Source organism: Trachinotus anak, unplaced genomic scaffold (assembly GCF_046630095.1).
Source record: "Trachinotus anak isolate AG129_WGS33_773 ecotype Australia unplaced genomic scaffold, CSIRO_AGI_Tana_v1 ptg000028l, whole genome shotgun sequence".
NCBI lineage: Eukaryota > Metazoa > Chordata > Actinopteri > Carangiformes > Carangidae > Trachinotus > Trachinotus anak.
This window is the reverse complement of record NW_027273879.1, coordinates 317,501-331,159: the sequence shown is the minus strand read 5'-3', so window position 1 is coordinate 331,159 and position 13,659 is coordinate 317,501. Positions and strand designations below refer to the sequence as shown.

Sequence of the window (13,659 nt, the reverse complement as noted above, 5' to 3'; positions counted from 1 at the left end):
TGAGGAGTATGTGCAGCTTTACGCTCGGAAACTTTCTGACCTGATGAAAGGGCAGGAAGTCACCACATCCACGGGGAGGATCCTCTGAGGACACTGAATAAACAGTGAATTTCAGGGTGAATTTCACTCTGTTAGAGCTGGAGAAACAGCTTCGGCTGCAGAACACCTCTTTTTTAATATATCACATAGATCAAATATCAAATACAGTATTTGATATGTGTCACTTGGACACAGACACAGTTGATTCACAAAAAACTTTCTGAAAGTTTATGAATGAGGAAGTTTGTCAGTGATTTCTGCTGATGTTGGACTGAGGCCACAAATAAAAATATTCTTCTGTTCATCATAGAAACAATAAAGACTTCGGGAACATGTGGATTACATTAGGATTAAAGAAGAGAGGAGTCTTGAAGCAAAATAAATGTTTTGGTTGGATTAGATTCAACTGTTAATGTCCAGGGACGTTATTAAATCAACGTGTGGTGAAACAGTGGAGGATAAAAATGGTCTGAGGATGTGGGTTTGATTCCTGTCGGGCTGTGGGTTATGAGGTGCTGCTCTGGATCTGAGAGCACTGTGTTGTTTTTTACTGTCTTTTACTCTGTGGTTACGACATATTGACACTTCAGAGGTTCTGCTGTGGTGGTTTTTCTGCACCTGTAACAGGACAAATCCAAGTGCAGGAAGGGACTTTGTTCTTTACAGAACGCGACTGTTTAACTTATTACTGCTGGTTAATGAAGAGCCACTGACAGGCTGGACATGTGAGGACAGAGGCAGAATCGAACAGGCTGACGTGCACATTGTTCGTCTGGTCAGTTTATTGTGTTTTTTCACCTTCAAAATATTTCTAAAGTCTGACCATTTCTCTCTGAGTGACAGAAAGACTGATGCTTTTATACCCAGCAAGCTTGACCACTGTACAACCAGTCCTCCAACCTTTTTTTATTTCTAATATAGAACATAGACCTGCTATATAATCAAAAAAACACATGGACATCTACCTTTAGACTGTGTGAACCTTTAAACAACCAAAAACAGACCAAACCTAATGGACTTTGGAAGAAGAATTTGACTCTAACACACCCATATCTGTTTTCCAAACATGTACTGTTGTGGTTTTTGCTGTCCAACCAGGACTACGCCTCAATCCAACCAGTTTGTGCTTTGTAGTTTTTCTCAAAACCACCAATCTCAACCTCATGGTGCAGCTCGAGGAAAGTCAGGGCGTCCCCCAAAGTCAGAGCGAATCATCCTCAGGGAACCAGGAATCCTGGTAGGAATGGCGTTCCTACCTTTGTCGCCATGGTTACATGACTTGGTTAGGTTCAGGAAAAGATGGTGATTTGCGTTAAAATAAGTACTTCCTCAACATTAGATGACCTTTGTTGTCATGGTTACAATAATAACAATGAACGGTCATGGATCATAGAAACAACATAAACTGCTACTGTCACATGTCCTGTTACAGGACAGTCTGGATTAATTGGTATTAAGGGGCCAAAAGTGAGATAAGAAAACTTTCTGTGCACCTTCACATCACTAAGACACGAGACAGGTCAGAGAAACTGCTGTAAATAATGTTTCCTACCCAGAGATCCACAGCTTCAGATTCTGTAAACATGTCATGTTACAAATTGTACTAATAACACAAATCACATGAAAAACATGAATCAGTGATGATTTACTCTGTGTGAAGATGCATAACATGAGCAGAGAGAGCTCCACTTTTTGTCTAAATGAAAGAGAGGACTGAAGCCTCTCTTTGTACGAGCTGCGTGTCTCATTTAGGACCACTCCAGTGTGATGGATGAACTGTGATGGGGGGGGGGGCTGTTATTTCCTGTTTTGCTTCCAGCATCCATCAGTGAACCGATGTAAAGTTCCCACACTGTATTTATAGGTGTAGGATGGTAGGAGCCGTCTTCACTCATTTCTCTGCCTGGGTTTCTGTAAACGCAGCGAGCGACAACACATTTCCCCGTGTTGTTGCTGTTGTGAGTGAAGTTTTTATCTGAGTGTAATACGACCTGCGCTTCTTTTACACTGTGATCTGTAAAATTCACCATCCATCCTGAAAGTTATACATTCCCATCGCAGCCATCTATGATTTTCACTCAGGCTGAGCAACATACGGTGTCACATTACCACAAGTACCCCGACATGCTACTAAACACTGTTAGCGTGTGTCGCTGTCTGCATGAAATCATGGATTGAAAGATTTATTTATTTATTTATTTATTTTTACTGGCTGAGAGAAACATCCTGTTATTTAAACCTGCAGCAAATGATTTGTGTGAACACAAAGCTGACATTCATCCAACAGTTACACAGCAACATGAAGTGATTGAGGGCATGGCCTCTTTGAGTGACAGCTGGGGGAGTATCCTTGCCACAAACTGGCATGCACCAAAGTCTCGGTGCCACACACATGCCCCGCCTCTTTGACCATTTTTGGATTAGGAGGGAGTCAGGGGCGGAGTCAGGCCCTGCCAAGATGGCGACAGTAGAGCAGCTCACTCTGAGCTTCAGAAACCTGAGGGTGATGTCACAGAGGCTCTGCCCATCTTTATTTACAGTGTGTGGTCGCACTGTTTTCACTTCGTCATTTCATACACTGTTATTGTGATACATCTGTCACAGTCGACTGAAAGAAAATGCGCAGCTACTTTTCTGAGTTCGTGTAAATGTGATGTTTTGGAGATACGTGTTTTCACAGGACAGTGAGGCAGCCACTCTCCACTGCATCTCTCTTTCCCAGATGTCAGCTTTTACTGTGTAACTTACCAGTGGTTTCCATTCACAAAGAAACCACTTTCTCCTCAGTCACAGAGCCAAACACCAGTTTCCACTGATACATTATAGCACATAAGCTTAATGGCTGCTTGTTAATTGGCTGTTTATAATAAACAGAGCTGATTGCCTTCAGCAGTTTTCCTTGGCAGCATGCAGTTTTCCATAAAACTAAATAATCCTACCAAGTGATACAACCACAGTGGCTGCCAACTCACACATGAACACACACGTACTTTAGTTATGTGACCAGATGGGTGACACCATCCCAGGAAAACCCAGGTTAAAGTAACAACAGTAGAGTGAAGAGTCGATCAGCTGCAGTCTCTCACAGCAGAGTTATATTCAGTCATTACTCTGGACATTCCCTACAAGAGCAGATGTCTCTGTGAGTCGGTGAGCCAAAGCCACAGCATCCCCAGCCCCAGCCCAGCGCTAACTACTGACCCTGTTAAACCACACAGTCAGACCAGTCTGGACCCACCCAGACCAGGAGCCGGAGCCAAACCCCAGACTATGGACAGACCAGGGCAGAGCGGAGCAGAGCCAGGACGTGCCAGGCCAATAAAAAAAAAAAAGCACATTCCTGGTCACCAAACCAGGCCTCAAGACTTTTAACTCCTGCAGCGCTCTGCAGCAAACACAGGTGCTCTTCTCATCAGATTCAACTAACTTTATTTGTTCAGCACTTTTCAAACAGAAGTCCCAAAATGCCTCAGTGGAGGAAGAGAAGACAAAGACTGAGAGAGAAGAAGAAGAAGTTCACAACCCACAAAGTAAAGGCTGCAGAATCAAACCAAAGGAAAACTAATGGATCTAAGATGCTGTTTAAAGACGTGACTGCTGATTTTTTTTCTTTGAGACTTTGTGGGAAACTGTTCAGTCGAGGAGCAAAAGCTTCATCAGCTTTAGTTTACAGCCACAACCTGAGGCTCCTTCCAGAGGTCACTGCAACCCCTTTAAATACAGAGGAGCCTGAGAGTCTGATGATTTCTGTGGAGAGTAACATTTCAATCAGTCCTGAAAGTGACAGGGAGGGAGAGAGATTGTGGTCTGTGTCTGGTTTTGATTGATCCGGCGCTTTGGTCCAGACTGAAATGATCTCGACAACCACTGGATGAAACACCATGAAATTTGGTTCAGACGCTCCTGGTTCCCTGAGGATGATCGGACTTTGGTGGATGCCAAATCAACATCTGCATTTTTTTACAATGGTTTTCACATGTTTGAGCAAACGGACCAGTCAGAGTTGAGTATTTGTGGACAACAGTATCTGGTCCAATAGAAACATTTGGGCTTGAAGCTGACAGTGACTCTGCTCAGCCCCGGGTCCTGTTTATCTCTCCTCCTCACTCTCTCTTGAACTCTCTGTGGTGAGCTGTGGTCCAGTGTTTGGGGCTTTTTCCAGGTCCACTTCAGCTGTGGAAAAGCCCAAAAACCATTTATGCAAATCGAGTGACCTCGAAGGCCGAGCCACGTCTGACCAGCTGAGTTCGCGGCACAGACACACAACCCTCCCGTCCTCTGTATCTCTGTCGGTGTTGCGCGCTGCTAAACGCAGGATCATCCTGAGGCCTCCTGAGGTTCAGTGTGTAATTTGAGTGAGATGTTCAACCTCACTGAGCTGCAGTGTAATGACAGAGTTCACGTCGAGGCTGGGCAGTGTGATAGTGCACCGTGATGCTTGTGTGTGTGTTTGTGCAAGTGATGGCATGTATTTAAAGAACTGCCTTCAATCAAGTGGAGAGTTTTATACCCGTCGGTGTGATAACGCCCTGTGTGGTCTTTTACTGCACATGTGTCTGTAATTGAGTTGAGAACATGTGTACGCACGCACATGTTTGTGTGTGTGGCTGTTTCTAGGAGTTCTGTGTGAGCGCATCCTCCTGAAGGTCAAAGAGGCTGCGGCCGCTGGGAGATTGTTGTGGAGCTGGATGGAGGTTTTGGTGGTGCCTGCGTGGGACACAGACTCCATCTAAATCTGTCAGTCAGCAGTGGAAGAGTCTCACAGTTTCTGTTGAACTCAGTGTGTCTCCTTCAGGTCTTACAGTTATATTGCATGTACTTCCTTCCTTATAACACATTTGCAAACGTGTTTCCACATTTCTTGGCGTTACCGCCTCCTGATCAGTGCATCAGTGCTCGTGTAGGTGACAAAGTGATGCTACTAGTGTTTAACTGCAGATAAACTTTGACATTTAGCTGTAATATGAAAAGATGGAGCAGATGTTGGTTCACTATGTTTTTAAAAATGAGTTTGAAAGAGTGGAAATTTCATTGAAATACAGATTCACCATTTTTACCCAATGATTTATGGTTATTTATATTTCTCTTCTAAACTTTCTGTATCTAGCAGTAGATTAGTATTTTGTAAAAAGTGTTTTGTTTTGTTTTTTAAGATGATGGCGATGTTATTTTGTATCTATGGTCATTATCTAGGTGCTGATTGGTCCGATGGTCCCAGCTCCTGACAGATCAGATCTGTGAGTCTGTTTCTCAGAGGCAGAGAAGAGAAGATGAGCTCTCATGTTTTATATTTTGCTTCAGTCAAAAGACAGTTTGTGAAACTCAGTGTCAGTGTTGTGCAAATCTTCAAAAGTTTATTTCTCAGGAAAAGCACACACGCACACACACACACACACACACACACACAGTCTCCTCCCTCCATAAAATAAAGAGAGAGAGTCTGAGACAGACGCACCACAAACTCTGGAATGTGGAGTTTACATGGGCAGCTTTATTTGGCCTGAAGAAAATGTTCCCTCATTGAGCTCAGAAAGCCACATCCCTCACACACACACACACACACACACACACACACACACACACACACACACACACACACACACACACACACACAGTTAGACACACGCCCATACACATGCACACCCACCCACATAAAGAATATCACCATAAAAACACCCACATACAAAGCAAATGTCCAAAATAAAGCTCCATCTGTTATGAACATCTAATATTTCTGCGTCTTTACTCTGGAGCAGAGGATCAGGACTCTGCAGGTTTTCTGTGCAGCAGCTTCATCAGTCTCAGCTGCAGAGGGAAGCCCACGGACTGGTCAGTTATTTACAGCATGCTGTACAGATATAAACAGGCTGGATGAATTTATAATGATGGATATATGGTGATGTCACAACAAATCACTGCAGGTAGCAGCATGACCGGATGCTGGACGGATCAAGCTGCACGTTACTTGGTAGGACATGAATGTGGATTATACACTGTGTGAAGATTATGGCAGAGATTCAGCGTCAGGCACCAAGACATCCTTATATGACTGAAGTGCCAAAAATGCTGGATCCTACATTTCCCATGATGCAACCTACTACTCTGCAGTCTTCTCTGCAGCAGATATAAGATGGATTTGTTTCCATGTTTTGTGCAATCACATGTTTCACTGCAGTTGTTTACACTGATGTAAATAAGCTGTTAACCCTCATACTCATGTATGCTGTGCAGTAGGTGGTGATGTTGCACCTTAACGCTGGTTCCCATCCACAGGAAAATGGAAAAGAAGAAGAGCACACAGTGACTAGCTAGCTGCTAACAGTGTGAGGCTACTGCTCTGTGCAAAATGATGTGGGATCAGATGACAGATGAGAACGAAGCAGTCGATCTGCACCCAGAAATATTTAGGAGAAAAATCTGATGTCACCACAGCCCTGTTGACCAGTTAGAAATAGAATGAAAAGATCAGGACCTCAGTGTGTCTGTTTGAGGTCTTTTAAAAACTTTTGCATCATCTATACATCAGTGATCTATAGATCTTATCGCAGATGCTGAACTGGCACTGTGGAGCTGTCTGTCTGTTTTAACTCAGTCTAGAGATTTAGGAATAAAAATAGACATAACCCTCAGGTTAATAATGATTTAGGTGAGGTTATCTTACAGAGAAACAGCTTGGGTGCTGGCTGGATCCACTGGTTGTGATGTGGACTGGCAAACGTTCAGACATCTTCGAAATGCATGTACTTACATGGTGAAAAGGGCTAAATCTGCCTACTATTTGAAACATCTGTCTGACTGTGGTAACAACGCAGCACAATTCTGGAAAGTGGTCAAATCTCTTAAAGGCATGACCTCATCCACCGTCCCACAACACATTATACTGGACCCTGAAGTTGTTAATGATAAAGTGATCATTACAAATCTCCTTTTTATCAGATCAAGCTCTTGTTTGATCAGCTCAGTTGTGTGGATCAGACACTTCAGGCTCATGATAATGTCTTCATCACTATTTCAGAGGAAGAGGAGTCTTACTTCCAAGAAGAGTTTCTTTTTCACGTAAACCAAATTCCACCAAGCTTTGTGTAATTCCAAGTGCATGAAAAGCTCTTTGAGTGCAGAGCAGTTAGACTCCTGTCTCTCCCTTCTTTGCTGAGCCTACAAATTTTTAATTTAATGCTCTTCTCTGTTCCAAAGTTCAGTTCCAAAAGTCTGGAAATCAGCATTAGTGACTACTGTTGGAATCTGTTGGCAAAAGATATTTTAAGTTCTTATCACTCTGGGTTTATTGCTAACTACAGCAGCGACTGTGGTTTGAAATGATACAGGCTCTGCTCTTGATATTGTGCAGTTTTTGTTTAATGATGCATTAATTAATTAAAGCATTTTAACACAGTTAATCTCAGACTACTTCTGGCCTTGCTGGGCTTTGAGGAAGCGGGCTTTAAATGGTTTCAGGACTGATGACGCTACATCAGAAAGTGGTGTGCTACATGGTTCAGTCTTAGGCCCGCTGTTGTTTACTTTATATATTAATGATATTTGTGCCTTTGCAAAGCACAGTTTTATGCAGATGATACTATTCTTTATGCTTATGGGCCACGTGTGGAGCAAGTTGTGTCAAATCTTCATGCATGCATTTGACTATGTGCAGATATCCTTAAAGGAACTATATATATCAGTTTTGCTATTGCCACATAGCTAATGTTAGCATAAGCAGCTGTTTGCTTACCAGTCCAGAGCAAACTTTGTAAGTTCAAGATCAAACTTCATTTCTTTACAGCTGTCTAGTTGGCAGTAACCCTCTTGTTTTAGTTCTAGTTCTATCATGTCTTTTCTTCTGCTAAAGTTAGCATGCTAACCAGCTAGCTCCAACCCGGTCGGTGTCACTTTCCAATCCTGAGTCACTGTTTTTCCATCATTTTATTGTTTTTATTGCTGTATATCCTTCTTGCCTGTTCATTATTTGTTTTGTTGGACTCTTTCATCATCTTGTTGTTGTCATATTGTGTATCTCACTCCAGCCTGTATGATTTCAGAGCATTGCTGTAAAGGAGCTTAATTCTCAGTCATCTTCCCTGAATTAACGATGGTTGACATATTAATAAAACAGACAGTTTGACAGTTTCTACATGGCAGACAGATGTTCTGGTCCCAGTGATGTCAGTGGAACAAACGTGACAGTGACTCATGTGGTCATATGAGCTCATACCTGAGTGGGCTGCTGTCATTACAGCACAGAGACAGACATGTGGATGGATCAGGTTCGATTCAAGCAGCTGACACTGTGGTGAACAAGCCCTGTTAGTTTAGTTTGTTTTTAGGTCAATTAGAGCTCAGGGTGGGAGAGGTGAACACTGACATATTTTCCATGTAGGACTATAATAATCTTACATTACATTTGACTTGATGAAAAACAGCAACATCAAAATGAAGCTGTTTTAAGGAACTTAATCGCTCAAGCATGGCTGGATTAACCTGGTACAGGGACCCTGGGTAAAGATTTACTGCTGGGCCCCTGTGATTGGGTCCACTGTAAGCACAATATAAACTACTACTAAAATAATAAAAGTCTCAAAACTATGTTTTGATGCACACCCCTCGACAAAAAATTATTGCAGGATCACATCATTTTGCAGGTTTTGTTTATCTGGACTGTAAAGATACAGATTCCCAGACAAATTTTCAATAAGTCAAATGAAATACAGTCAACCTGGATTTCTCAGGTGGTTGCCCACTTTGCCGTCTTGTACGTAAAAACAGATTAAATGTGGTGTTCCACAAGGATCAATACTAGGACCACTTTTTCTGAGTGAGTACCTGCTACCACTTCAACCACTTATCTCTAAATGTTAATAGTGAGGGTCTGCAAACAATTTTCCACAATCTGGCAACCCGAAGGTTGTTCTTATTATTGTCTTACAACTGATCCATAAAGCTTTACTAACTAATGTCTTAACCATTAATAAATACATTAATTACAGCTTATAAAGCTTTTATAAATGGTGCCCTCCAATGCTTATGCAGGTTTCCTGTATTTGGCATGTGCCCTGTTTGTGACTGGATAATGGTGCAGCAGCTGATGTACCAGACGTGCAGACAATTCCAGTTAAGCTTGAGACAAACCTGAGGACTGGCAACAAAAACTGGACAAACATAAAGACTGTTCTCACCGACCTGCACAGATGTTTTAGTCTTTGACAGTCAGGAAGGAGCAGAAACCTTTCACTGAATAAACACAGCAGACGACACACTGAACCACTGATCAGTAACCACTAGAGCTCCGGACGTAGACGACCCCACAAATCCACAGAGAGACCTCCACCCGTCATGGAGGCCAACCAGCAGCTTGTACTGTTTCTGTACAGAGACATTTGTGCTGAAAAGACCAAGGAGAAGGAAAAAAGCTGAGATCCTGGTTGAAGGTGAGCAGGTCTGAAGAACCTACAGAGGGAACTGGAGCTGAGTGAACTTAGCTAAATGAAGCTTCAGGTGAAGGTGTTTATTTACTGGTACGTTTCCCTCAGCCGATGCATCAAACCTGTTTAAAGAAATCACATATTACACCCTACATGATATCTGCAGACAGCACCAGCTAATCCAGACGGGAACAGACCCAGTTCAACCTGGTCCCACCATTGAAAAAATGAGTCCCTGACTTTAGCTTGTTGGCTTTTCTGACCCAGGTTGTGTATTTTGCTGGTTTGGAACCTCCTAGAGAAAGACCCTCTATCCCAGCAGTGCAAACATCCCCCTGCATACACCACGTCTGAAGCCCACCAGTGTTACTGACCAGACTGGAGTAAGCACTTTCAGCCCTGAGGTGAGCAGAAACCAGCCGCTTCAGCGTAAACACTTCCAGCCCACAGTCATTCACTTTATTCTCTCTTACGAGCCAACAGCCCAGTATAGTCTGTCCAACCATGAAGTGAAGCAACTCAGTTTTTCTGCCTGTTTTAGGGTCAGAATTGACATTCTCACTGAAAATACACCCTCCAGTTTCCTATAACCCACAGTGAGTAAAGCATGGGGGCGAGTTGTTTGGCAGCTGTCAGGATGTTTTGGACCAGCCAGGCCACTGCTCAGCTGATGGTGGTTAAATTTAAAATGATGAAATTGAGTAGAAAAAAGCTGCAAAATTTCCCATCCATCCTTTTCCTTAAAGCATATTTAAATATTTACAATGAATTGAATGTTAAAAATGATGAATCGCTCTCCTGTGTCATATTCATCCATCCACCCCAACCTCCTCCTGACGTGGACTTTGTCGCTCTATAAACTACGTCACCGCACTTTTCCCTTTGCTCCTGTCATCATTACTACGACCACTAGATGTCGCCTAGCAACAGAACCTAACGATGGGTCATAGTTACCTGCTGACAGACGACCTGTGGGCTCGTTTCTTACAGGACAGTCTCAAAAGGAGAGTGAACACTGGACTTCTGTCACGTTGCTGGATGATAAACAGGTGACACGTTCACTTTAACATAATGTGACAAAATGTCAGTGTTGTGTTTTCAGCCTGTTCTGCTGCCCCCATGTGGCCAGAGATCACTCACTGCAGCTTTAAGGACTGAGCTCTGCCTGTTTCGTAACTGACAGACTGCGGTTTACAGATGTGTATTGAACTATGATTGGACCAACCGGTATCGTCTCTTAACCACCAACCACCAATCAGGCCGCTCCACCCACAGCCTGATTTCCCCATGTCACCACCACCTCCACCACCACATCATGCTGCTGAGGTTGGAGCACAGCTCCACCACGGTCTCACACTGATCCCAGCTCTGTTTTCTGGGGCCAAATGTTTACATGTCCCTGTGTTTACAGTCCAGGCCGGAGGCGTGTGTACATGAATAAACCACAGATGTAAACTGCAACCGCAGCCAATTCTCCATCTGCTGCGGGTGTCATCGAGACAGAAAATAACTGAAGCTGGGGGGGGGGGGCGGATCTGGAGGTTTGGCCTGAAGTTCACGATGGTGTTTTCCATCAGCACCTGAGGAAAGAAGTGCTGGTACTTTAAGAGTAAATCTGGTAATGGTCTAAATTTTTTTACTTATCATTAAATCTCATGTGCAGACAACAAATGTCTCCTAACAACTGTGTGTTTATCAAACCCTGATTTATCTGAGCCTCTGCCTTCATCACCATAAACAAACACTGTAGTTTATTATGACTCAGTCCCACACACACACACTGTCCTGCTGCCCCAATACTCACAACAGCACCAAATGTGGATTAATCCGCTGCTGAAAATAGTCCCAATAAATGCAGTTTCCTCCAGTTTGATAAAAACTTCACTGGCCAACTGTTTATTGAAATTACAGAGCATTTTTTTTTTTTTTAGATATCCACATAATTTAGATAGAAGTTACACTCTCAAATATCCTATAAATTTATACATATAACACAACACAAAACAGATGTGATTCAGGTCGCTTTCACCAGGTGATGTAAAAGCAGCGTAAATAAGACAAACGCTGCTGATCCTGGATTAGTTGTCTGTCTTTGAAACCTGGATTTATTAATCTCACTGTCTGTTTGCTTTGATGCACATTTACCTGACAGCTCCAGTCACTAATCACTTTGTAGCTGAAGATTTTTCCTTTACAATATTATTGGGTTTTAAAATATGATGCAGTGTAGTAGATCACACCAGTGGGCTGTTGCTCCACGTTCATGTTGGCATGAAACACTGAGAAATCTGCACTTAATCACAGTGTCGGTCCCTGAGACAACACTGCCCTCTGCTGGGGCGTCAGGGCACAACATCCAGCAGCTGTGCAGAAAGTGGACGGACGAGTTTAGGATAAAAAGAAAAAATAATCTGTCTCAACAATACCATAATAACATCAATATAATGAGTAAACTTCACTGACCTTTATATTTATTCCAAATGTTGAATTAGTTTAATATAAATGAACACAACTGAATCACAAACTGATGAAACAACACGTCTACATCATCTGCTCGACTCCTCACTCGTTTCATACTGCAGAACTAGTTACTGTGAGTTCAGGAAAACTTCAAAACAACAGAGAAGGTTGAAGAAGAACATTTATTAAACATCTGGGTCATAAAATAACCAAAGCACAGCAGAGGAGAAGGAGACAGTTCAGCTGTAGCACCTCATTTTTCACATTTCACACCAGTTCACAGGAGACGTGACACTTAACATTACACACACACACACACACACGCTCAGTAGAATTCCACATTTACTAAAATATAGATTTAATAGACGTTAACCGAACATCGTGTATAAAAACAGCAGTTTAATGAAATGAACTTTCAGCATGATGCTCACACATCTGACTTTTAACCTGTCATATAAATACATATCTAGACAGATATAATTGTGTCTTTTTATATTGAACTGATGCACAAAGTATTTTATTTTTTATTTTTATCACAGAACAATGGCGACGACAAGCAGGAGCTTCAGGGAGCTCCTGTTATTCACTGTCAGAGGTAACGTGGAGGCGGAGCTCCTTCAGATACACGTCATTTCACAAAGACTCAGTATATTCTATTATATATATGTCTTAGTCTCAAACAGCCTGTTTCACTGTTACTATCAGCATCCTCTGAAAAAATACATCAACTCTGTCCAATTAAAAAAAACTACAATCTGATTTTCTGCAGGTTGTTTCCCTCAACATCCACGTTTACATTTATATGAGGAATAAAAAGGACAAACTGTCACAGAAAGTGAACTTCCTGTTTCTATCTTTTTCTTCCACTGTCAATATTTATATTAAAGAACATTTTCAGCCTGAAGCTGAAGAATCATGGATCAGTGAGACTGTTGCTGTGCAGTAGTTAATTTTTCCACAACTCGGCGTGGAACTGACGACATTTAATTAAAATGTATTTGAAACGACTTTAAAAACTAAATCAAAGAGTTTTGAAGGTTTATGAATATCATAAACCAAACTACATTCAGAAGCTCAGAGCTGAACCTACAAAAACATGATGTCACTGCTGTAAACTCACACACGGATGATTTACAAATCTGATTCTTTTAGACAGTTCAGCAACATGTTTCTGTCTGTGATGGAGGCAAAAAAAATAAAGGGTAGAAAATCTCAGCTGTTAAACACATGTTGACACTTGTTGGTGTTTGGTTCAGAGCAAAATATGAGGTTTGGCATTTATGGCGGGGGGGGGGGGGGGGGGGGGGGGGGCAGAGAGAGAAAAGTGTCAGTATTACTGACGGATGTGTTTCATGAGTGAGTTAAAGCACTGTGTGGAAGACTGTGGCGTTTTACCGCACACTCTGAGACATGTGCAGAGGAGTCAGCATCTCTTCAAAGATGGCCCCCTTCACATTGGAGCCTCTCAGGTTCGCCTCCTGAAGATCACATCCTGACAAGTCGCAGTTCTGGAAAATTAAAAAGACCTGAATGTGTCACAGATCCTGGACCTGGCTGGTTTTCAGATGGTCCTGGAACCTATGACCAACTGAAAACCTCAAACTTCTCAGCGGTGTGAAAACCTAAGCTAATTATGTTCTGTGTTTTTACTGAGGTTCATTTACAAGTTGAAATGAGCTGCAGCTGCTGCCATGTCTGCTCTGCTCAGGGCAGATTAGATATTTGCAGATAACAGATCAGGTCC

The 13,659-nt window shown here is 42.4% G+C and overlaps 1 protein-coding gene across 1 annotated transcript in view; it reads right to left on the bottom strand.

The window, feature by feature from the left end:
* Positions 1-12,078: 12,078 nt before the first annotated feature.
* Positions 12,079-13,659, bottom strand: part of kctd9b (potassium channel tetramerization domain containing 9b) — a 5,016-nt gene continuing 3,435 nt past the window's right edge. The window contains exon 12 of the mRNA XM_071466706.1: positions 12,079-13,423. Within this exon, the coding sequence (XP_071322807.1) occupies positions 13,307-13,423 (117 nt within the window). The 3' untranslated portion in view covers positions 12,079-13,306. The remainder of the gene's footprint in view (positions 13,424-13,659) is intronic.